This window comes from Colletes gigas, unplaced genomic scaffold (genome assembly GCF_013123115.1).
Source record: "Colletes gigas isolate AHSC1104 unplaced genomic scaffold, ASM1312311v1 Colletes_gigas_Sc00011, whole genome shotgun sequence".
Taxonomy (NCBI): Eukaryota; Metazoa; Arthropoda; class Insecta; order Hymenoptera; family Colletidae; genus Colletes; species Colletes gigas.
The window spans coordinates 6556147-6581017 of record NW_025106640.1 but is presented as its reverse complement, the minus strand read 5'-3'; the positions used below and the strand labels follow the sequence as shown (position 1 = coordinate 6581017).

Genomic DNA, 24871 nt, shown 5'->3' with positions numbered 1-24871 from the left:
AAGCGGGTACCAAACCGCGTCCTATGAGACCCATTCAGTCCGAGTCAAGTAGTCGAAACGTGTCGAGTGGCGCGAAATTTGAACCGCTGGAAACGCGGCTTCGCGACACGGCGGTCCAAGGGGCTAGTAATTTTTTTTTAGAGCGAATCTAAATGTAAAAATAAATGACAACGCTCGACTTGCATACATCTAATTAAGACTAATATCGAAAAGGGTAACAGAACTCATAAAACTGTATGAAACGTGTCTGTACGAAGAAACATGATATTGCCGTGAACAAACCACTGATTGGAAAACTGGATACGCTAGATATTTCAAATGACAAGGCACCATTAGACACTGCTGATACATTGCTAACATGTAAGGCATATTGATACGCGTTAGTCAGCCAGGGATTATCTTACAAGGTATCTCATGTTGCAGCCACTCGGAATCGAGAGCTCCTCGGGGTTGTTCAAGTAATTCTGGATATATTATTTATATAAACAATACAGGCCGCATAAATAGAACGAAAGTTAATAGAGGAACGAGCGATAGTTCGTTTCATGAAAAGTTAATATAGATATTTCTGTCGCCGTGAATAAAAGATAAGTCGATATATATCGTCTAACCAGTTTCCGGTTCGATGCTCTCGAGGACAGTCGATAAATTTACGAATTCTAATTACTTACGAGTACTCTATCAACATCCGTGTCGCTTATCCCTTTTATCCATCCATTCATCTTCAACGATATCTGTCTGCTATATTCCGCGAGTTTCACTTCATTCTTATAATTTATACTTGAAATTCTGGAACGCCCAGTTTACCCGTTTCTTTATATTTATATGTCGTTCTCAGGTTTTGCCTCGATTTAAATCGTTTTGTAACACGGTCGACGGGGAATTAAAAACGTCAGCGGGCCGATAAAATGGCACATTAGAAGAAAAAAAAAAAAAAGGATAACAAGGTGAAACAACTATTTTAGAAAGTGATTACGAGAGTCGACCGTAGTTTCACGTATGCTGGGGCGACTCGATAAGAAGCCCCCACCGTTATCATTTATCAGTGACCTCGTGCGGTCACGCCTCTCCGATTACGAGAAAGAATCGTACCGATCTCTGTATGCCTTCACCCTTTATTTCTAACCGGTCGGTACAACGACGCGTGCTTCTTTCAAAAACTTGAAGTGGACGATTACCTTCCAGCAAAATCTGGCGGGAATAGCGACGGTCAACACTGGTACTAATTCTTCGAATCGTATTATCAGTTGATATCTTCATCGAATTACAAGTTGACCTAATAGCTGTGGCGACCTTGACATAGCTACCTACTGTGTTAGAAGCTAACGAACGAAGATCCATTGCGAACGGATTAAAAGTATGGCTGGAAACGTCGCGTACAGTCTGCGAACGATGTAGATGGGGGTGGGGGTCGTCGAGACGTCGTCAGCTCGGAACAATGAAGGATCGACTTCGTGGAGCTCGACGGAACAATAACGAGACGAACGATTTGCCCGTAGATGCCGCCGGTTCAATTGAACAGCATGCAGACAACGTGGCCGTTGGTCACTGCGAAATAGAGAACGACGTGTGAAATGGGTATCGTGATGTACCGACCGGATGCCACTTCCTGCTTACCACGTCTGCACATCATTGTAACGCGCACCGTACCTAGCGATGGGAATAAGACGATTCGAATAAGCTTCTACGAGAGCTTGGCCCCCGATCGTTTCGTGTCGCGAGCTCCCCGGGCCCCTTGGAATTTTCACGAACCTCCGAACGTCGTCGGATGATCCAGCTGTTCGCCATGAGTCACCGACACGCTCGACCGATAACTTCTCCGCGTCACTTGTCTTACGGCGGTGTTCTGCATCACTCTCCATTTCAAAGTCCAAAAAGTTGTACTCAGCCAGGGTAAAAGGTCATGTACAACCCGCTACAGTAACGCACTATAGTAAAATTCCGATTATTCGGCATACTCGGGACTGGGGTTATGCCGAAAAATCAAATATAATGGATAATTGGGCTATATTTGCATATAAAGCTGTAAAAACGAGGAATATGTAATCACAGATCTCTGACCACACGTTATACTTTCGGTAAGGAATTTTTTTCTCGAGAATGGTTAGGATTTCGGGGGTATATCTAATCACCAAAAATGATTGTAATCGACCCCCGCAACTGAAAATAATTTTTTTAGAACCATTTGAAATTTTTTAATTTCGTCGAAAAATTGTCCATTTTCCGGAATTTTTTTCTCGAAAGTGTGTAGGATTTCGGGGGTATGTCTCTTCACCAAAAATGATTATAATCGACCTCCGCAACTGAAAATAATTTTTTTAGAGTCATTTGAAATTTTTTAATTTCGCCGAAAAATTGTCCATCTTCCGGAATTTTTTTCTCGAAAATGCGTAGGAATACGGGGGTATATCTAATCACCAAAAATAATTGTAATCGACCCCCGCAACTAAATATAATTTTTTTAGAACCATTTGAAATTTTATAATTTCGCCGAAAAATTGTCCATCTTCCCGAATTTTTTTCTCGAAAATGCTTAGGAATACGGGGGTATGTCTAATCACCAAAAATGATTGTAATCGACCCCCGTAACTAAATATAATTTTTTTAGGACCATTTGAAATTTTATAATTTCGCCGAAAAATTGACCACCTTTCGGAATTTTTTTCTCAAAAATGCGTAGGAATTGGGGGGTATATCTAATCACCAAAAATGATTGTAATCGACCCCCGCAACGAAATATAATTTTTTTAGAACCATTTGAAATTTTATAATTTCGCCGAAAAATTGTCCACCTTCCGGAATTTTTTTCTCAAAAATGCGTAGGAATTGGGGGGTATGTCTATTCACCAAAAATGATTGTAATCCACCCCCACAACTGAAAATAATTTTTTTGGAACGATTTGAAATTTTTTAATTTCGCCGAAAAATTTGTCCACCTTCCGGAATTTTTTTCTCAAAAATGCGTAGGAATACGGGGGTATGTCTAATCACCAAAAATGATTGTAATCGACCCCCGTAACTAAATATAATTTTTTTGGAACGATTTGAAATTTTTTAATTTCGCCGAAAAATTTGTCCACCTTCCGGAATTTTTTTCTCAAAAATGCGTAGGAATACGGGGGTATGTCTAATCACCAAAAATGATTGTAATCGACCCCCGTAACTAAATATAATTTTTTTGGAACGATTTGAAATTTTTCAATTTCGCCGAAAAATTGTCCATCTTCCGGAATTTTTTTCTCGAAAGTGTGTAGGATTTCGGGGGTATTTGTTTTTTCAAAGAATGATTTGAAAGTTTTTAAAGCAAGAATGCTTTTAGGTAGCCCCAGTCTGCCCCTCAAAAAAGAAAAATTCGTTTTATGTAAATCCGTGAAACGAACAGGTCAGGTAGCAGGTCATGCAGGGTCTATTTATCTGTTAGAAAATCGTTCGTTCAATAACCGTCTGGCAACTTGACAGAAATGGGACATTGCACTGTCATGCATAAATCATCCTCTGCGTACAACATTTAATAGAACCCCTTCCAATAATTCATGCCATTAATTGCTCGAGGAAGTGACGTAAGATCGATCTGTTAATCTCTCATTAACGGAAACAAGGAAAGATCGGAAATTACATACAATATTGTGTTATAAGTGGAAAATAGACAGGATAATAACGCAATAATGTATATAATTGATCGATAACAATTATAAGTATGTTTTTAAAAACACCAATATCCTGTTAGATACATAGAAGCCAGTAGTGTAGGAAGCAGTGGATTCGTCACGTGAGTTTGTTGACGTCCGTGTTTCCGATAGATTTGATCCATTACCACACCCTCCTCGAACAACTCCACTTATCGGAGAATATGCAAATGAACGAAATCGCGTTTCGATTGTGTTGTTAAAAAACATCGAGAAAACGAGATTTTCCCCGGCGTCGATGATGCTTTAATCTGTCTCCGATCTTCGTTAATAAGGCGGTAAAGACGAAAGGGAAGAGAGAGATTGGTAAGTAGTGCAGGAAGTGACAAGGTTCGAGTTTCGTGATAAGTGATTTACAACCGTGACTTTCAGTCGGTCTCCGCCGACTTTGCCTTCTTTCTCTCTCTCTCTCTCTCTCTCTTCCCCCACCCCCCCTCTCTCTCTCTTTTCCCCCCTCTCTGCGTGTCTCTGTCGTTCCATTGGAAACGGTAAACCGTGTTATCACAACTATGCCAAAAATGCAAATCGACGAGAGAGGCCTTTCTAAAGGAGCGTGGAATGCAACGGTCTCGAAAGTCCTGGAAAGGCCTGTCCTGCAGTTACGACAGATGTAGCAACCAGCTGAGAAAGTCCTTTCGTGATTGCGACAGGGAAGCGATCGTGTAGATTTATTTTTGGCGTTGCCTGGGCAATCAACCGCCCATAGAAAATTCTACCCGCGAGCCTTTGATTATTCCGACGAGAAAATCGTCCCGCTGATGACACCGCGAACAGTTTCCACCGCGCCACTTTTCACGAACGAGACCGCGTTTCTGGCACGACTCCGTCATTACGCGAACTTCTACGAGCTTTGTGTTCTCCGTTGTACAAAAAAAAAAAGATTAAAGGGATCGGTTCCGATATTTAAATTCGGTTTTCATTCGCCGACGACGACCGGCGCGAAACTTAAAATCACGGAATAATTTTAGCTCGAGAACCGTGGCAGAATATTTTTTACGCGTAATTGTAATTTCTACGAGGGTGGGATTCTCGTGTGTAACAGTCCCAAATGTTATCTCGTACTTGTGAATTTTTTATTTATTTTGAATTGAAAATAAACAAAAGATTACCAGGCCAGATTACGCGATCAATGTTTACTACTCGCGGGTAAACACATCGATAGAAAGGAAGAATTTTTACGCCCGGAAGATTATCAGAGACATTCGGGGCCAATCTGACTGAACTTATGCATTATTGAGAACAAATATATCCACGTGAATTGATCAGATTAACGTCGAGCTCCGGGCGAAACTTTTTACAAACAACTATTATCTTATCGTTGCACCCGTAATCGTAATAACCTTTTGAATGTACACCCTCGATCAAAAGTTATAGGGCACTGAGCTCGTTTCGACGAACTTCAGCGAAGCGAAAACGTATCTGTTTCCTCTATTAATATTTTACTGTTGCGGTCAAGCATGATAGATAAAGAGCAAAGCTGTAATACGCGTATACGCATCATAATTTCAACGAGTGTGCTTCTACGCGAATATATCTCCGAAAATAACTACGAAGAACACGATAAACGTCGAGCATCCCCAGCGATATTGTCCGAAGAATATTTTGCGTATATACGCAAGACCACATTTTCTATCCTTATTCAACTAGTCTAATTATACCGACTACAGAAAGTGGAAGATATTTAGATTGTTTTAAAATTAATTCGTTCATTTTAAATCGACCCCAGGAACGATGAACTCTGAAGTTCAGTGACGGCCTTAGTAGGACGAGCAGCGTAACATTTGATTAAACGTTTCGACCTTAAACGATCTCATTCGTCGATTGTACGAAACGCGTGGTAACATTTGCGAGAATCATCAAGTTGGAACCTTCCTTTTAGATCGATTACAAATCTCAATTACAATAATCGTGTTTTAATATTGTATTGTTAAATGCTAGATATTAAAAAATATTTAATATTCAAAGTTTGTTAAATTGCAATTGGACCATTGGATTTACTTATTTTTTACGATCGATCTCGAACAACCTTCCAGTTCCCACGCACTCGAACCCGTGCATCGCAATTAGGGCCTATTTGCATCTACCTATGAACAAATTTAACTGGCAACAGACCAACCGATTGTGCTCGCTGCTGCCACGGACTTACGAGAGTCGCTGTAATGTGTTTGCTAAAGACATTAACTGACACGAATTTGCTCTGCAAATGGCTCTAATTAGGAAGGCGAGCGTTGCCCGTTACCAGACCCTACATGTACACGTATTTCCACGCGGAATTATTTAGGGACGTGATACAATAATCTTCAGTTTTGTTGCGTCGCTCGAAGTAACGTAGCAGAGGGAAATCCGCTGGTATAGACGTTTTATTCAGAAATTGTACACAAGGAATTGTAGTTAGTATACAAATGAACGGTTTTCTCTTATTGCTAGTACACGACTGGCGTACTCGTTGTCCTGTCTTCGGTGTTCCGAAGCCAGCGCGTACCTATAAATCGTCCAGAATGCTTTCATACGGTTTATCTTGTCACTCGGTTGCTCATCATTCCTCTACGCGAATTGTATGCGTCGTCAACGTCTTTGCCACTCCGTTGCGCTGGGAAATGTTGTACTTCGCATGACTGCGCTTTCAATTAAGATTATTGCATTCTGTGCTCTCGTGCTATATTTAGAGTGTACAACTTACGGTACCTAGAAGGATTTATCTACGATATCGTGACTGTAGTGGAATTTGATGTAACCAGATACCCCTCCGTTTTATGAGCAATAAAGTGAAAAAGTATCAACGTTGATACACGACATAATATCAGTACTATTAGATCGGATGTAACTCTCACCGTTGGGTCCTAAATTACTTTATATATTGTCCACATAACGCTGTTAAAATATCACGAATATCCAGATACTTGATTAATACTCGGATAGCGGATGGTGAATAGCGAAGTCGGATCAGAGAACTTTAGCAGATTTCTATCTTTGTATTAAAGTACACGTATGTATGCATGAAGTATAAATTTAACGATTTTTCCACAGAGCTGTAGCATATTCCTTGTAATGAGTATTCGGTACAAATGCAATTACGCACCGTGTTATGAGTTGGTCGCTGTAAATGGAGGCGTAACGGCGTATGTACGGATCTGTATAACTCCCGGGGATTCACTGTATTTCTTTCTTTTGTATTTCAGGGTACGAACGGTCCAAGACCGACGTACGTGGGTGCAAACAATGGTAACGCCGGTGGCGCCGGGGGCGGCGGCGGTGGCGGCGGTGGAGGCGGCGGCGGCGGCGGCGGCGTCGGAGTGGGTCCAGCGAGTGGCGGCGGCGGCGGTGGTGGTGGTGGCGGCGGCGGAGGAGGCGGGCACGGATTGAAGGGGAACACCGGCGGCGGGCCACGAGGCGGGAACCCCGTGCAGTATCGTGCGAGCGGTGCCGCGGCTTGGGGCACAGTGCCGCCCTCTCACGCGGCTGCTGCTGCGGCCGCGGCTGCCTATCCGTCGTACACGCGGTATCCAAGCGCAGCAGCCGCAGCTGCGGCGGCCGGCCAGATGCCCGTTGGAGCACAGCAACTACCGCCTACGGCAAATCCTTACGCCTCCGCCACCTACGCACAGCACACGTCGGTAAGTCTTCTCTTTTTATCTGCCCCCCCACCCACCCACCTATAACCGTATCCGATAATCTCAAACATCATTACCTCTGGAACGGATACACAGGGCTAATGGGGGAATCCCACTGACAAGTGTCCGACAGGGAACACTGCGAACTGTCAAACGCTGCGAACTTTCTATACTATGTTTGAAATGAAGTGTATACCGTGTAAGTTTCATAGATGTTTACCGAACAACGCGAATTTAGTATGCAGCCGAAGTGTCGGTTACCGGTGATCGCGGTTTGAACGTAAGGCTAGGTGGCGAACGCCCGTATCCACCGCGGCATTCATGTTAAATCGATTTTGACTTATCAAGTCCTGAAAGTCTCTGTACATTACACCTTTCATTGAAAATCGATGTACGATTGAAGGAATGAGCTATAGCACTGGAACCGGACTTTGCCATGATAGGAGCCATATATCGCGTATTAGAAATATTCGAGGACCGTATCCTCCTATTGTAGGCACGTCAAACATACTTCTTATAAACTTGATACGGTTAATTTAAACGTTGCGTCGTTCGTGTGTAAACGCAGTCGTATTACATAAACAGTTAGCACGCACTATTTTAGCCTGCCTATAAAAAAATGAGTACAATGTAGACTAAATCATTATGTACGTCTGAACAATCGTTATACATTCTTGTTGCGTTCCGTGTAATTAAGGAAACCTCACCTTTTGTTTTAAACGCAAACCAGATACTTGGAATATTTATAATTCTGATGGAAACGCGCGCGCAACCAGTGCAAAAGTTTGTTAGATTTTGCGCAGCGAAAGGGTTAACCCCTTCTTCGTGAACCGGGTGGGGCCATGACAACGCGGCATACTGTTCTCGCATGAACGATGCGCGATCTTTTCAACGTTCTTTCACCGAGTCTTTCGCGGAAGATTCTCACTCTCCTCGATTCTTAATGAGGCTAGTTGATTGATCCTTCGAAATATGTATGTTCCCTACGCGGTACCGTTTGGTTATGTGTCTTGTTTTTCGAATCAACCGGTACAAATTGCAGAGGATAGATTATTGTAGACAGGTCAGAAAATCATTACGAAGATGAAGTCGTACTTCGATGGTGTGGGGTGATACAGAGAATAAGAAACAAATACAAAAATGATCGCGTGTTTATGTCATGATCTTAATCCCTCCTCGTGCCGGGTGGGGCTACAATAACTTCAAACATTTTGTGAAGCACGATTGATGTACTCTATCTTAAAAAGTTTTTACCGTATATCTTTTTCTACGAGATAACGTTAATTACGATACAAGCTATAATTATTGTCATCCCTAAATTTAAATTGTGTATTGTGTTATTTCATAAATAATTAGTGCACATGTGTTTAAATTACATATTTGAAATTAAGTAATGTATTGTGAGTGCAAATTCAATCTCCTTTATCTTATAATATTCACATTACTCTTGGTTGAGTAATTAGTACAGTAGCTATTATGCTTATCAGTATATTATCGTTGACTTAAAATATTATTTCAAACTTATACATTATCCCTTTTTGAATGCATTACAGTATGGTGGACAACGGGTGCCAACGGCCTCCTCTCCAGCTAACACTAATAGTAGTTGTAGCAGTGCTACTGGCAGTCAAAGCGGGACAATGAGCACAAGTCTTAGCAATAATGTTATACAAGGACAACAAGCAGAACAACTATCAAAAACAAATTTATATATCCGTGGCCTCAACCAAAATACAACTGACAAGGACCTCGTAAACATGTGTTCTCAGTAAGTCACTCGTGTAACACCAATATTCTAGATGTTGGTGTGATGACTTAATAGTTACGCAAAATAGTTTGCTCGTATAATTGTATTTTCAAATGTATACTTAGTAGACATTGATACTTGATGCAATTAAATGTACTGTTTCTAATACATTGTGTTTTTGCAGATATGGAACTATTACTTCTACGAAGGCAATTTTGGATAAAAACACGAATAAATGTAAAGGTACTTCGTTAAATTTTATACTATATTTTTGTTTCATGAGGTGTAAATAATTGTCATCTTTATGAAATATAGCATAAAAACTTGTATAGCATTTAATGATATTAATTTATACTGTAATTGCGTGTTGCAGGTTATGGATTTGTAGACTTTGAGTCACCAGTGGCGGCAGAGGGTGCTGTGAAAGCACTGGTCGCCAAGGGCATCCAAGCGCAGATGGCGAAAGTGGGTATCTGGTTGCTCCGTAGACTGCCCAGTGTACGTTGGTTGTGCATGCAAGTACAGTAATACCAGAGTAACAGTAAACCTTTCTTCTCTTTTTCTTACTTTTCTTCCTTTATTTCTGTCTTCTCCCCTTCTCTCTTCATCTTCTTTCATTTTCTGTTTCTATCTTCGTTGTTTTTATTTTCTTCAGTCTATTACCCTATTCTGTGTCCATCTGTGATCCCCCTGTTTTGCATATTTTCATGTACCTTTTACACTCCCAATCGATACATAACTTTTAAATGCCATTAATTTGAGAAAAATTCTTGTTCCAGTACTTCTGTGACAAATATGTATACACAGTACTTTGACACATTACTTATCATATAAAGTTGTATAAGAAAGTACTGATATTTTAATCACAATGTAGATGCCATGGTCGTCTTTTAAGAATCATTTGCAATTCGCAAATATTGATTTTCAAGACATCTTGTTTAAATCTTCTACATATACATTTAATAAATTTCAAGTATAATGGTAATGGCAATTTACAGTTTTTTTTTTATTATAAAATATTATGAACTATCATGAAGTTTACTTAAATAACGAAACAAAGATATCAAATTTCTATTGAATTATCACATTGTCGTTGAAAATAATAAACAATTTCTTTCACGTTATTCCATTACATATTAGCTTGAATGTATAATTTTTTTTAGTGTAAAGAAAGTATAAAGTGTTTTAAACAAATGATTAAGTTATCCAATTCCATTACAGTTATCAAAAGACAAGCATGGCATCATCTCCTTGGCATCATTGCTCTGCTCTCAGCCCCTCTAGACATGCTTAGAATTTATATCTTGACAAGAACTATTTAGTATTTCATAATTGTTGCGTTATGTAGGAAAACTGTTTTTAGTATAGCAATGTCAAATTAAAGCAAGATTACAAGTTTTGTAAAGAATATTTTTAAAAAAATATTAAAAGTATTTAAATATATCGACAAGTGAGAAAGGCTAACAACTAATAATATAAAAAGAATAATTAAAAAAAGGAATACTTTTTAAATAGATAAGAGTGCTGCTACTAGAGGGGTGACACGAAATTCAAACTATATTTTCATTGGTAACTGATAAAAAATGACAATGATATTTCGAGTAAACTGATACTATAAATATTCATATTAAATGTACTATAGTACACAAAGATAATGTTTTACTGTCGGTGAAAATATAGTAGCAGGCAATTATGCACGATTTAAAGTAAGAGAAACAGTAAAAAGAAAGACCTCCCTATTGGAACCTATCTCACTTGTCTGAAAATCTCTAGTATTCACCAGTTCTATCTATCATTCTGTCTTATATACCTACCAAACTATTGATGCTTGTTGCTGTATCTCGGCCACAAATTGCTGATACTGCTGTGTCAACACATTTATAATTCATGTCCGAAAATTGCATTTATTTCAGCACTAATTCAAGCCTTTAGCAAACATCTAATGTGCTCAAGTTGTCTGTGTCTATGTCCCAAGTAAAAGAATTAATAGCTGTCGTATTACGGAAATTCCAAAATTCTTAAGATATTTCACCAAGATAAATTCATTTACAATGTGACAAGAAACTTATAGACTCAATATATATGATATTCTATTACAGATATAATATAGTACGATTTGTCAAACGTTACAAATTTTCTATTCTGTTCAGTGGTACGTAAATATCAGAGAAAGATGGCTTACATATATACATATATGTTTCGAATCGTGTTGACATTTTTTTTTTTACCTACATACGCACATTGCCAAAAGAAAATGTATTGGCTCTTGCCTATATTCATTGCCCCAAAGAAAACTAACTTGGAATGGTTCTTCTAATCTGGCCGCGGTAAAAGCACGGGGTGCCATCAGCAGCTGTGATGATGTCAGTCGCATGTGATATGATACAACTAAATGATGTACCCGTCATTAACTGTGCTCAGGGTACACGGTACTTACTTACCAATTAGTGGTGCTATGTGAAGATCAGGTGCTATCTTACTCCTGGGGTGTTGGTTGGCTCTGATTGACACACTTGGCTTAAATAATAAAGTTTAACCAGCACACCAAGCAAATTTGGATGTGTATTTGGGAATTTCTGAAAGTTTCAATTTATGCAGTTGATTAGCATTGTAGTTGTAGAAAAAAGAAACTACAATAAAAGATTTCATTTGATATTATACTTTACAATTCTTGTAATGTACACAGCCATGTACAATGCATAGAGAATATGCATATCTTATGTAAAAATCCTTTATACACATTCGCACTTGATCAAGATGTAAATCATTTTATTGAGATATAAATTCATTAAGATATATTATGATTTATCGTACATATATGTATACGTATTTATATGGATACATATATGTGTACATGTGTATATAATATTTTTATAAATATATATATACATATATAATGCCATTGGCTTGGCTTATATCATAATATTTTCATTATTTACTTTTTTGTTTTAATGCATTCGCAAGATTGAAGTAAATTGTCGTAAAGTATAAGTATATTCAAGTAACTGTAGAGTTGATTGATTTTTGAGAGAAATGGTGGATCTCAAAATATGCTTGAGGGTGCATAAATATTGAATTCAAGTTAGAGTTAAGTTTAATGTACATATATCTTTTCCTTTTTGTTCTCTGTGTATGAAAATTATAAGCAAAGAAAACTTAAGCATGAACACATGTATATGTATGTGCATATATCTTATATACAATGTGTTTTCTGCAATATTGTGAGATAATTTGGCTCACTTTCATTTCTGTCTCATGATGTAACTGTATATATGTGAACATGCCTGTGCTTTTTACCATGCTTGTCTCCAACAACGTGTCATATGTGATTGGAATTATATTACTGCTTTGAATGGTTATTCTTGATATTGTCTAGTAAGAAGTGATTAGTTGGGTTGCATTACATACTCGTTATTTGTGATGTAAGCATATATGGTTGTCAAGATAAACCTTATTGAGAATTGTAGAGAAACAATACAAGTAAACAGAATTGTGAACAAAGTTGTTTTAACAAGAACTATTTTCATAAGATAAATGACATATTTTACTCGTAACAATACTATTAAATATCATTTAATGACAGAAGGAATTTAACGAGTTTTCTCATACTTTAAAATATATCTATGATTTTATTACTCGCGTCGAATAAAAAAAATGATTGCACAGGCGATATTCACTACTTTGACTTATTATATATGTAGGTTCATTACTTATTTGATAATCCATTGCATTCTTGAATCATTAACATGTATTGTTAAACAGTGAATGCTTTAGGCACGCATAGATAGTTAATATTAATTAATACCTATGTATCACAAAAAAAAAAAAAATTTTCCACAAAAAAAAAAACACAATGTATTTAGCGTGTGAGCATGCTTTGCACATAAATGCAGGATATATTTAAAATTGAATTTAATTACAAGCATCCATAAAGCAAATTTGGAGAACCACCAGAATGTGGTAATGTAATGCCCTGAAGCATGATAACCTCTCAATATTAAAAAAAAATAATCATCTTGAAAATAATCAGTCCTTTTCAATACTTGTCCATTGGTATACTCAAAATTAGATCGAAATAATTGTTATAGTTTATTGGTCTTTTTAGTAGTATCTCGTAGATTTATGTATTCTTTGATAAAAGGAACAAATTAATAAATTATACGTGAAAGATTTGTTTTAAATAATATGTGAATTTTTATTTTTCGAAATTTCTTGCATTATTGCATTGATATAAAATTTAATTTTGAGTTATCATTTTAACATTCGAAATGAATTTATAACAAATTACGGACTATAATTAGTATTTAAACGTAAGATGTATACGAAGTATAATACACTTGTAGCAGTTAGTAATTTCATCATAGCAGTGATTTCGTCTGTGCACTCATAGCTATACAGGAATATACAAATATTATATATACATATATATATATAATATATAATATACATATATCTCAGTTATGAATGTTAAAATGATAGATATGAAACTTTTTTTAAAATTTATACATATATACACGTTGAGGAGTGTACTACAATAAGTTGCATAGTATTTTTACTCTCTTCTCAGCAACAGGAGCAGGACCCCACCAATTTGTATATTGCAAACCTACCATTGAGCTTCAAAGAGAATGACGTTGAAGGTTTACTCGCTCAATACGGGCAAGTTATTTCAACGCGTATATTACGCGATACTGCTGGACAAAGTAAAGGTGTTGGATTTGCAAGGTCAGCACTATTCGTATTTCTTACAAACTATTAACATTGCAAAGAGCATTGTTAATAAATATTGATATACTTATAATTTTTTATAATCTCAAGTTACTTGTAATTTTACTTCAGGATGGAGTCCAAAGAAAAATGTGAACAGATAATCCAGATGTTTAATGGAAAGGCACTACAAGGAGCTAAAGATCCTCTATTGGTGAAATTTGCTGATGGCGGTAATAAGAAAAAATCATTATACAAAAGTACAATATGGAGAGAAACTGGAGAGGTGATTAGTCTTGTTACAGTATACATTAAAATACGAGCGAGATTTTTAACGATTGTTACATTCATTTTTCACAGAACATGAGTTTAAATTACGATACAAGCGGCGTTGGTCAAAACGGGGTTGCAACTACTCACATGCTACCTGCAGCCACTTTAACACAATATAGTCGTCATTATGGCCAAGCTTTACCTGGTTACAGTGTACCAGGAACCCCTTGGGTTACTCCTTATTTGGTGCAGACTGCCCCTCCACACATGCAGCAGGTTGACGTGAGTTTTTATACAAATTTTTTGTTGTTTTGTTTGTCTACACTTTGTACTGCTTGTGTATTATCCTTTTAACGTTTTCCTGTACATACCTATTTTATTAAAATGTATATTTTACTTAAAAAAGTTTCGAGTTATAGAGGTCGAGTGTACTTTAAAATTTTGTTGTGCGTTACAGTACTATAATACCGATGAAATAATACAAATATGCGAACTTTTGAATTTAATATGTACTTTATGTTACAGATGATGCCATCAGCTGATCCTAGCAACCCACAGTACAGTATGATTCCTCAGCTTACTACACAAATGTCTACATTGCATCTTGGCACTGGTTCCGTAAGTTTTGCATCCTCGTTCTTTACGATATTGTGGGTTTCAATTATTATTTACTCTAACATTTCGTTTTGCAGTACATAGCAGCAAGTCCGCATCCCTATCCTTATACTTACCCTCCTAGCATTATTCACACCATGCCATTGGGTGATTCTGAACAGACAAGTAACGCCGCATCTCCTGATGACTCCTATCAACAATACCAAGCTCAGCAGCCTAAGTAGGCTACGGTTTTTAGGTATACACAATATTTTTTAACAGTTCTAATTCAATTATTATATATTAGGATGTTTCTAATTTCTTCGTAGAAAAATTCAATATATTTTTTAAACATTGTATGGAGAAAGTCTATTTTTTTTTTTTTTTTTTTATAAAATGGACTTACACCAGTTTCATAATGAACGGCTCATGTATTTTTTTTCTTTAAATAAATACAAAAATGTTTTTAACATATCGTGTGAATTAATAACTATTGCGATACAAAATGTATATGTTTATTCATAAATATTGTAATTGTGATATTTCAGATACGATTACACCGAGGGTTATGTAAGTTAGGAGAGCCACACCTGTTGATACACGAAGGATTATATTAATGAAGAATAGATGAGACTAAATACATTACATAAAGTCAGATAAGATTCTTCCTCATGATAATTGACTTGCCAGCCATCTTTTATACATTTTATCCACCAGATAAATAGGTGAAAGTAGTTAATATTTTCCAACGATTAGAGAGTGAATGTTGTCATAAGAAGGGGTACGAGTGCTCGTGTCATCTACATTGTTCGGCACCAGCACGGCTCCATACGCTGTAACGCCAACAAATCATTACGACAGTGACAAAATTGATATTCTGCGACGGACAGTTTAGTGTCAAGCTGATAGGCTTCCAGGATTAACTTTAGGTATTACATTTACTAAGGAGACGATAAGTCGAAGCTGAACGCTTGAGAGTGTGAATAAATATTTTAACAAAAACTGTAAACTATAAAAGAAACGCTGCTCAGAAATATACAAAGGAGAATTCTTCCCAAGAAATAATATAATAATATACAGAGAAAAAGCACTTCCAATGCTAGAGTTGATAAAGTACATTCAGATTCAGTTGATTGTAATCAATACCTACCGGACTCGTGCCAGCTGGCTGGCCGGTGGCTGGGCTGCAAAAGAAGAGGCATTGACCAGTGTTCTTTTCTCGCAAAGATGCTGAAGAAAAAACTCTTCCTTAACAGCACACACCACCCCATCCACAAACTGCACTCTCATCACATTGTTTCTTTTTGTTTTCTTCTGTTTCGTTCAGACATTCCAAGCTAGGCACATATATTGTATGTATGTATTGCCACGCGGAGATTTTTATCTACTTTTACAAGTACAGTTCGCGTTCTCATTTTAATCACGGACCGAATATATTTTATGGATGAAAAGAAAGCGAAGATTTGAAAAGAAAAAAAAAAAAAAATACGAAGGAAAGCTTTATTTCTAAATGAAGAACTTCAAGATATATGTAATTATTGTAACAAGAACGAAAGGAACATAGTACTTTTTAGAGGATTTATATTTATGAGTACAGTTACTACGAATCGATATCAGTTTTAATTGTACAGTGAATACAGATATTTTTTTTAGAATTGTGCCTTTTCAGACAAATCCGCTAGACAATGGATATGCTGAAAAATATTATAATATATTTTTACGTCTGTATGTAAATGCGAAACTTGAGCCAAATTTTGATCTTCTAGTTAAGAGAATATAATTGTTTTTGCGTTGTAGCCAGTTAATATCACTGCGTTTGTTTTTTGGTTACGAATTCGAATAGATTTTGTATGTGTATAGTTGCCACTAATGGGATTGACGGGCCGAAACAACCGTACGGTCCGTGCGGAGTCTAGGAACAAAAAGAAATCAAACGGCGGATCTTTGTAAACCGAGATATACTTCACACCGCCCGAAGAAGAGAGACAGTAGGCTTGTTACGACGGGATACGATAGATAGAGTGTAAATTAATTTATTATATCGAACAAACGAATAACGCGTTACTAAATGAACGAGGATAATGGGACTGGAGGAGAACGGTAAGCGAGAGGATCGAACGCGAAGGAACAAAACGAAAAGAAAGATAAAAGTCGAGGATTTTCAATCTGCGCGGTATCTCGACGAAAAAAAATAGAAGAAGAAGAAGAAGAAGAAGAAGAAGAAGAAGAAGAAGAAGAAGAAGAAGAAGGAAAAAAAGGGACACCCTCCTCTCCTGCGTTCCTCTAAGCCCGTTTTTTTACTATCCGGCACAGTTTTCACGTTGTCTGACTTAGATCGAGTCGAGAAAGGACGATTAGCAGAAAGCTTTCTACCAAATATTGCGAGCTCCGGGCTCGAAGTGGGTGAGCAGGTAGTTAGATAGAGTTAGAGGCGATCGTAGCTATTATTATAATATTACAATAATATGCTGTATTATTATAATTAACGATTACTATTATTGACGTCATCTAAAGTATGAAAGATTTTTACACTGTTGAGACTTGAAGTAAATAATATATTTAGTTTATTTTGGTACATCACGATTTGATGACAAGAGATAAAAGATGAAAAAAGTGGTATGAGCTATTTTTTAAGAGACCGATTATTACTCGATTTGAGTCCACGCATTAAGGGAGAGATAAAAAATGAGAGCGAAAGAGAAAGATAGAGGGACGAAAGGGAGAACCTATTTGCGAGTGTGTAAATTGTTGCACAAGCGATTGTCACCACGACTGACAACAAAAAATCACATGTGATTATATAGTGAATTTTGAAGAATTTTACTAATAGACTTGTACTAAATAACTAATTATTATTGTGACGACCAAACAAAGAGCAGCATTTAGTGCTGACCGAGCGGAAGAACGGATGGTTCGGCCGACAAAAGAAAGAAAAAAAAAATGAAAAAAAAAAAAAATAAACGCCAGCTCCCGCAGATACGGAGCCGCACTGGAGAGCGGGGCAGGGAGGAGTTTAAAAAAGAAAGAGAGAGAGAGAGAGAAACAGGAAAAATCAGAGTGCAAGGGATAACGTGCGAAAGGAACGAAGAAAGATAGCGGGCGAATGAAAGCGAGAGTGAAAGGGATTTAAAAAAGAAAGCGTGAGGAAAGGCTGAGAGGGGGTAAAGGGGGAAAACGAGTGAAAGTGAGACGAACGAGCGCGCAACTATTGTATAGAACGTGAAGAGAAAAACACAGCGAGACGTTGTGTAGTTAGTGTTGACTATGAATAGGCTAGGCACCATTTTGGATAGGAAGTAATCGATTAAGTGATTAAGTTTAGGTAGATAGTTAGCTGATAGTTAGGATACAACTGCCTCTCCATGTTGAACACATTAGGCGAGGCACCGTTCAGCCTATGCACCTCGCACCCGTCAAGACTGACTGGCTATTCATATTAATAAATATATATTATTCTACAACATATTATCTACTGTAATATAATAGTAAGGACTGCTTGCTGCGCACCGCGGGTCGGGTGCTTGGGCTGGCCGGGTGTGGTTTACGAAAAACCATTTGGAACATCGTTTTCCAAGCAATGCTGCTTTCCGTAAGCTTTCTCTAGAATTCTAGCGTAGCCTCTTTTAGATTAGAATCACACGTAGTTGTAGGCTGAATGTAGAAAGATGAGAATAAAAAGAAAAAAACGTAGGGTGTTTTTTAAGTAAAAAAAATAAACATTAGTCGAGTATCGGCTTAAGCGAAGCGAGTCCGAGTTGACTCGATGGTGTCGCGACGCATCATCGTACTTCGACTTGTACAGTCTCTTAGGTTCATCGTGTTTTTAAGTCATTGTTTTACATTGTTAAGCGATAGTTTTAGCTGTAACGAGAAACGTTTTTCCATTGCCCCTTCTTTTTCTAACTTCTACACTATCACCCACCCCTCTCTCTTCCTTCTACGATCTGATCCCCCCTTAATCCCTCTTCGTTTCTTGATCCTGTGTTTACTGTCTTTGTCGCGTTCGAATACTTTTCGCGTCGCAAGGCGAGACGAAAACATGTAATTCTCCAAAACAATACCATACCGTCTGCTTAATATTTCTGTTTCTACTCTCCATGATATTGTTATGCGGTGTGCGACCAATGAGAACACGAAAACAAAAGGGGTTCTCGAGAGCAAACGAGAGAAAGAAATGAAACGATGCCGAGGGCATCGCGGCGGTTACACAGTTCGCATCCATACGAGGATCGATTTAAGAAAAATGAAGAATGAAAAGAAAAAAAAAACTAGGTTCGGATACTTTAAGATGGCGAGGCATAGCACGTAATGAAATTCTAGATTAAGGCAAGTGTGTCATAGCTAGTTAAGATAGGGACTCTTAGAAGTCGATAGGTGCTGTAATAAAAACAAAGTTTAACAACGGTCAGAATTAGATTTTTCATGAAACTCGAAATAAGAACAGGGCATACGCCACTAAAAGTGCCCTTAGTTTATTTTGGATCGTTTAAAAACGCTAGTCTTTGTGTGAGATAATGTGGGGGTTAGATAGGGTCTTCTAAAAAATAAAAACGGAAAAAAAATTGAAAAAAGTGCAAACGAAAACAGACAACAAAAAGAGAGAAAGGGAGAGAGAGAGAGAGAGATAGATAGAGCGAAAGAGAACGTGAGAAAGTGATGATTACAATGCGAGAACGCGAGAGCGAGAGAGAAAGTGCGAGACCGAGCATGTGGTGTGTAGGTGTATGCATAATTTATAATGCGTACTTTAAAAACCATCTGCCTATTACACGACACAGACTGCAGACACACTGTTACTGTAAACTGCACACTGCGTGTGCACGCTCTAAACGTCACTCTACACTTTGTATCAGAGCGTGCACCGAACAGTTTTAGAGTTACTTACAAGTATGGTTTGGTATATTTCAAAGTGAAAGAATCAAATTCTTAATTATTATCATCCCTTATTTTTGATCAATAAACGATCTGTTTTGGGGATTTATTCGAATCATTTTTTTTCCTTTCCTGAGTTTCGACGTGGTCCAGCGACAATCGCTACATCATCGTTTTCCGTGTACAGAGAGTGAATCCCCAAATACACACACACGATGTTTTCTTTCTCACACACGCCTTTGGTCTACTGTTTTCGATTTCTCGTAACATTTTTTTTGGTTTTCTGTCTCCAACGTAGCAAACATCCGCAAGAATTGCAACAAACGAAATGTAAAGTCTGTAAAATAAAAACCTTACTCTCGTACAAATATCAGTGACTGTATTTACACATACTCCACACTGAATATGCCTTCTGTCGAATCAACTAGAGACTATTGTATATGCCTTTCTCAAACGAAAAATAAGTCGCTGACACATTTTTTGGTATCCTTTAGAACTGAAAGAGAGCTTAACCAGTTAAATGAGAGAAAAGAATTCTTTTTTTTTTCTTAAATACACGTTCTTCTCCAATAGGCATCGGTTGAACGAAATTATACTATTGTGTATACTACTGTGTAGCAGTACGGCATCTGCAATAGACTGAACGATATTGTCCTTTGTAAGTAATGTTAAAATCATAAGCCCCCCACATTATCCTAACGTATTGTGTAATACATCCAGCGTTCGCCTCTATTATAACCGACGATAGAATTGTTTTTGCGATACACATTGACCATGGAGAATTAACATGCCATGCTCGATTCTGGCACTACGTTAGAACCTAATGAATTCTTTCTCGGTAACTCTTAACGTCTTACGCTGATGCGATTTGTACTATTTTGGGTAAACGCCCGACTTTGATTTCTGCGCAATAAAAAACAATTCGAAATTCATTTGGATGCAACAACGAGGTGCTGGCAATGTACGAACGATTACTAGATCTCCTGTTTTGTCAATTAAGTGGTGATTTTATAATGATGTAAAATACGAGGGTAAATTAAAAGCTGACACATTGCAAAAAGAAAAAAAAAAAGATTTCATTGAAATAAAAGTGCGAATTTTTGATTTTACGCCGATGAGCTTTTTCTTGAGCCACGAGAGACTCTTTGCTCGGTGACACGTTTAGTTTTTGATCTTTCTGAATCCGTTTATTTGTACGAAAAATAGTTGTAATTACTTGTATACATAATTTTGATTTCCATTCACGTTTATTTCGAATATGTTGCAAACGAGAGAACGGGACCGTACGTTTTCTATTGTTTCACTGTGAAATACATATTGTTTCATGGTCGATACGTTTCACGACAGCGACACACGGAACTCTATTTCATTTAGACGGGTTACATTTGTTTGATTTAGAATATAATAAATATTAAAATAATAAAAGAAAATCTTATTCTTAGTAATTTTCACTGTCTGGCGAGGACTTTCTTTCTCTGTTGTATTTTAGAATTACAAGCCGTTCATTTGTCGCTAACATGTTTTGACTTAAATATTCTTACAGTGTTATCGGCGCCCCCGGACACCATGAATTTGGGATTGGACCAGTTGCAACATAATACTTTGTCCTCGTGCCCGGAAAGGTCGAACAATGGTGCTTTTGGGCTGAAAAAAGGCACTCGATTTAAAGAACAAAGCCTATGTAAATATTATCGAATAACTTAATCAATAACTAACCTTCTGGTATCCCACAGTTTCATATCATTATCATACGCTCCTGAAATAAAAAGATTTTCGTCCACAACTGACCATCTTACAGACTGTACCCATTGCGTATGAGAAGTGAACAGTGTTTTTACAAGGGACCCCTCTAAAAAGAATTACAATTATTATAGAACTCATAACGATTAATAATTTTATAAATTATATTATGATCGACACCTGTAGATCTTGGATCGTATAGTCGGATGTGCCTATCAGCGGACGCTGCTACAATGGCGCGGCACAACGGAGAATAATCGATGTCGAAGAAACTTTTATTACCAGCGAGTTCATGTTTGATTCCTCCTAACTCCGAATCCCATACTTTCATCGTATGGTCCCACGAGGATGTTATAATTTCTGTTCTATCCGACCATACTATACCGCTAATAGCTTCTTTGTGACCTTTCATTGTTCTTCTGGGTACCTATGCGATACAAGCATACACGTTGAGGTAAATTATCGCGTTAAACTCCTATTTTCTATCGGTATGCGTCTATCTATCGTGCTTACTCTTGTTCTACCATGTTCAGACTTCAATCTCTTCGAGGTGGATTCACCGTCCTCGTTCTCATCTTCGGCAGCTAGGAAAATCGATGAGAACGAAACATTATTTTCATTAGTTTTTTAATGAATTACAGAAGCTATTGGCTACTTACAAGTAGACCAAATTTTGAGCATTGTATCCCAAGCTCCGGTCGCAATCAACGATTTATCATAATTAACGCTAACAGCTTCGAGCCCGCGTTCGTGTCCTCTGCATACATGTATGCAGTCTACAGAATTTTCTGCGATATTCCAGTCCCATATTATAGCCGTTTGATCTTGAGATGCACTGTACGTTTCAAAATGATACATTTAGTATTCTAAAGACTATACTTTATTGCCAATGGTTTTGAGGAGTACCTAACAAAACTGGCAGTATCACCGTTCATAGATATCCATGCTACTGCTTTAACGGGTGACGTATGACCAGGAATTACAAGATGATGTTTCCCTCTTGTTGTCCAGATATGTAGAGTATTGTCATAGCAACCAGTTAGTATCCTATTAAACGCTTTACTTAGTATAAATAAAATAATATTCTGAAAGATTTTGATACAAGTACTCCCAACAAATGTAATAAAGAATAACCATTTCTCGCAAACAGCAACAGCGGATACCCAATCGTCGTGTATGAGACAATCCTGAGGTTCTGGCGGTGGATATTTCTCGACATATTCAACATTTATTACTTCCTCCGTCGAAGCATTCCTCTCAGCTATGTGCTCAGATAACGAGGTACGTAGAAATTGGGAAAATACCAAAAAATCAAATTCTATTCTATTTGTTATACTGCTAGACTCTGGAATAAAAACATGTAATTTTTTTAATCGATATATATATACGATTAAAGTTTATCGATTAAACGATTTCATACCTTTTAAAAGTTCATTTACAAGCGTATTTAATTCGTTTGGTACAATACTCGTATGTACAGATAATGGAAAATCTGCGACTGCATATCTAAAATTTAAAGTATAGCTTCAACATATGTATATGTTACGATTTCGTGTATAACACATGGTCTATAATATATGAAGTAAAGTATTTTATGGAATACTATGTGCATATAGCAAAATAAATTAACCTTATACAGCGTATCGGAAGAAACAACGAAACACTTACTGTTCTTGCTTAGTAAGAAATCTTATTTGCACTTGTCGAGCATCTTCGTTTACACTGATATCAGCCATCGTAGATCTTCTGTTATTAGTTAGCTTTATGTATTTTATATAAATTGCAAGCCACAAACACCACACGTGTACGCTACATTTTAAATTACCTACTATCGATACAGATATCGATTGCTCGAAATACTCGGATTCGGTTGCACAAAAAGTAATGTCCTGGGAAAAGGAAATATATCTTTATGATATGTCTATCATAATCATCGTTCTTAAATAAAAATATTTATCACTTTTAAAGGATACAAGAATTCCATACATTGCACAGTATGTTCTGGTTATGACATTCGCAAATGCATCAGGAATTAAATCTCGAGTAAACTTTAGACATGGCGGCTCGCTCTGGCTCGCACCAGTGATGCCAGAAAAGCACCGTCGGGTGCAAACTCACCATGCCAGATACGCGTACGTGAGCTAGTGGAGTTTCGGACAGTCGACAAAGGCAAACTGACGCACGCCCTCTTTCTCGATTCTCCGAACATGCCCGAAGTAATTTCGGAACGTCTCATGGGAGTCGAGAGAGGCTCGTTTGCCTTCTGGCACTTGAACAACTAATATTCAACCTCACGTCGACGGCATACAATTCCAAGTCTCGACTGCCCAGCTTCTGTTGGCCTCTCCTGACCTCCGCTTATATTTCTGACGACGTATAACGATTACTACTGAATTCTGCCTGCCTCCGCCGGCATTTCCTGACCGCTACTGACCATTCCTCACACTTCTGACAACGTATGACGATTACAACTTGCTATTAATTGCCCCTGCTGGTCTCTGCTTGCCACTGCTTGCCACTGCTGGCGTCCACTGGCCTCTGCTGACCGCTGCTGACCACCCCTAATACTTCTGACAACGTATAACGATTACTATGTGTTACTGCTTGCTCCTGCTCGTCTCTACATGCCTCTACATACTTCTACATGCCTCTACATGCATCTACATGCCCTTGCTGTCCCTTGCTGACCCCTGCTGCCCCCTGCTGACCACTGCTGACCACTCTTCATACTTCCGACAACTTATAACGATTACTATGTATTACTGCTTGCTTCTGCTGGTCGCTACATGCCCCTGCATGCCCCTACATGCCCCTACATGCCTCTACATGCCTCTGCTGGCCTCTGCTGGCCCCTACTGACCGCTGCTAACCACTTCTCATACTTCCGACAACGTATAACGATTACTATGTGTTACTGCTTGCTCCTGCTGGTCTCTACATGCCTCTACAAACTTCTACATGTCTTTACATGCCCCTGCTGATGTCTGCTGGCCTCTGCTTGCTTCCGCTCGCCTTTGATGACCGCTGCTGACCACTCCTGATATTTCCGACAACGTATAAAGATTACTATGTGTTACTGCTTGCTTCTGCTGGTCTCTACATGCCTCTACATGCCCCTACATGCCCCTACATGCCTCTACATGCCTCTGCCTGCCTCCGCTCGCCTTTGATGACCGCTAATGACCACTCCTAATACTTCTGACAAGGTATAACAATTACTACGTGTTACTGTTTGCTCCTGCTGGTCTCTACATGCCTCTACATACTTCTACATGTCTTTACATGCCCCTGCTGATGTCTGCTGGCCTCTGCCTGCCTCCGCTCGCCTTTGATGACCGCTGCTGACCACTCCTGATACTTCCGACAACGTATAACGATTACTATGTGTTACTGCTTGCTTCTGCTGGTCTCTACATGCCTCTACATGCCCCTACATGCCTCTACATGCCTCTGCTGGCCTCTGCTGGCCCCTACTGACCGCTGCTGACCTCTCCTCATACTTCCGACAACGTATAACGATTACTATGTGTTACTGCTTGCTCCTGCTGGTCTCTACATGCCTCTACATGCATCTACATGCCCTTGCTGTCCCTTGCTGACCCCTGCTGACCACTGCTGACCACTCTTCATACTTCCGACAA

The 24871-nt window shown here is 38.2% G+C and overlaps 2 protein-coding genes across 10 annotated transcripts in view; one reads left to right on the top strand and one right to left on the bottom strand.

Moving 5' to 3' along the window:
• LOC122398362 (protein alan shepard-like) overlaps positions 1 to 16800 on the top strand; it is a 36699-nt gene extending 19899 nt beyond the window's left edge. The window contains exons 2-11 of one of the 8 annotated variants that reach the window (XM_043398138.1): positions 6866 to 7300; positions 8851 to 9065; positions 9229 to 9287; positions 9418 to 9563; positions 13612 to 13769; positions 13884 to 14037; positions 14112 to 14300; positions 14550 to 14642; positions 14717 to 14877; positions 15167 to 16800. In XM_043398138.1, coding sequence (XP_043254073.1) covers positions 6866 to 7300; positions 8851 to 9065; positions 9229 to 9287; positions 9418 to 9563; positions 13612 to 13769; positions 13884 to 14037; positions 14112 to 14300; positions 14550 to 14642; positions 14717 to 14863 — 1596 coding nt within the window. In that variant the 3' untranslated portion in view covers positions 14864 to 14877; positions 15167 to 16800. Of the gene's footprint in view, positions 1 to 6865; positions 7301 to 8850; positions 9066 to 9228; positions 9288 to 9417; positions 9564 to 13611; positions 13770 to 13883; positions 14038 to 14111; positions 14307 to 14549; positions 14643 to 14716; positions 14878 to 15166 lie in introns of all 8 variants that reach the window. The other 7 variants (XM_043398144.1, XM_043398141.1, XM_043398143.1 and 4 more) reach the window with 7 other exon arrangements.
• Positions 16801 to 17576: 776 nt separating this feature from the next.
• LOC122398373 (ribosome biogenesis protein WDR12 homolog) lies at positions 17577 to 23326 on the bottom strand. 2 transcript variants are annotated; one of them, XM_043398161.1, is made up of 10 exons: positions 23217 to 23306; positions 22899 to 23119; positions 22651 to 22736; positions 22365 to 22575; positions 22137 to 22277; positions 21890 to 22065; positions 21744 to 21814; positions 21411 to 21657; positions 21207 to 21339; positions 17577 to 21134 (listed from the first exon to the last, which is right to left on the bottom strand). In XM_043398161.1, the coding sequence occupies exons 2-10, from the start codon at positions 22964 to 22966 to the stop codon at positions 20993 to 20995; spliced, it is 1275 nt and encodes a 424-aa protein (XP_043254096.1). In that variant the 5' UTR covers positions 22967 to 23119; positions 23217 to 23306; the 3' UTR covers positions 17577 to 20992. The 2 variants fall into 2 exon arrangements, with proteins under 2 accessions (XP_043254096.1, XP_043254095.1); XM_043398160.1 differs by having other exon boundaries at positions 22899 to 23326.
• Positions 23327 to 24871: the final 1545 nt, after the last annotated feature.

What these genes read in the sequence shown, in the direction of transcription:
- LOC122398373 (XM_043398160.1), bottom strand. Translation starts at nt 22,966, where the DNA reads ATGGCTGATATCAGTGTAAACGAAGATGCTCGACAAGTGCAAATAAGA. An exon ending in TGTAAATGAACTTTTAAAAG is followed by an intron (nt 22,576 to 22,650) that starts GTATGAAATCGT and finishes TTTTTATTCCAG; the next exon opens with AGTCTAGCAGTATAACAAAT. An exon ending in GCTCAAAATTTGGTCTACTT is followed by an intron (nt 21,815 to 21,889) that starts GTAAGTAGCCAA and finishes CGATTTTCCTAG; the next exon opens with CTGCCGAAGATGAGAACGAG.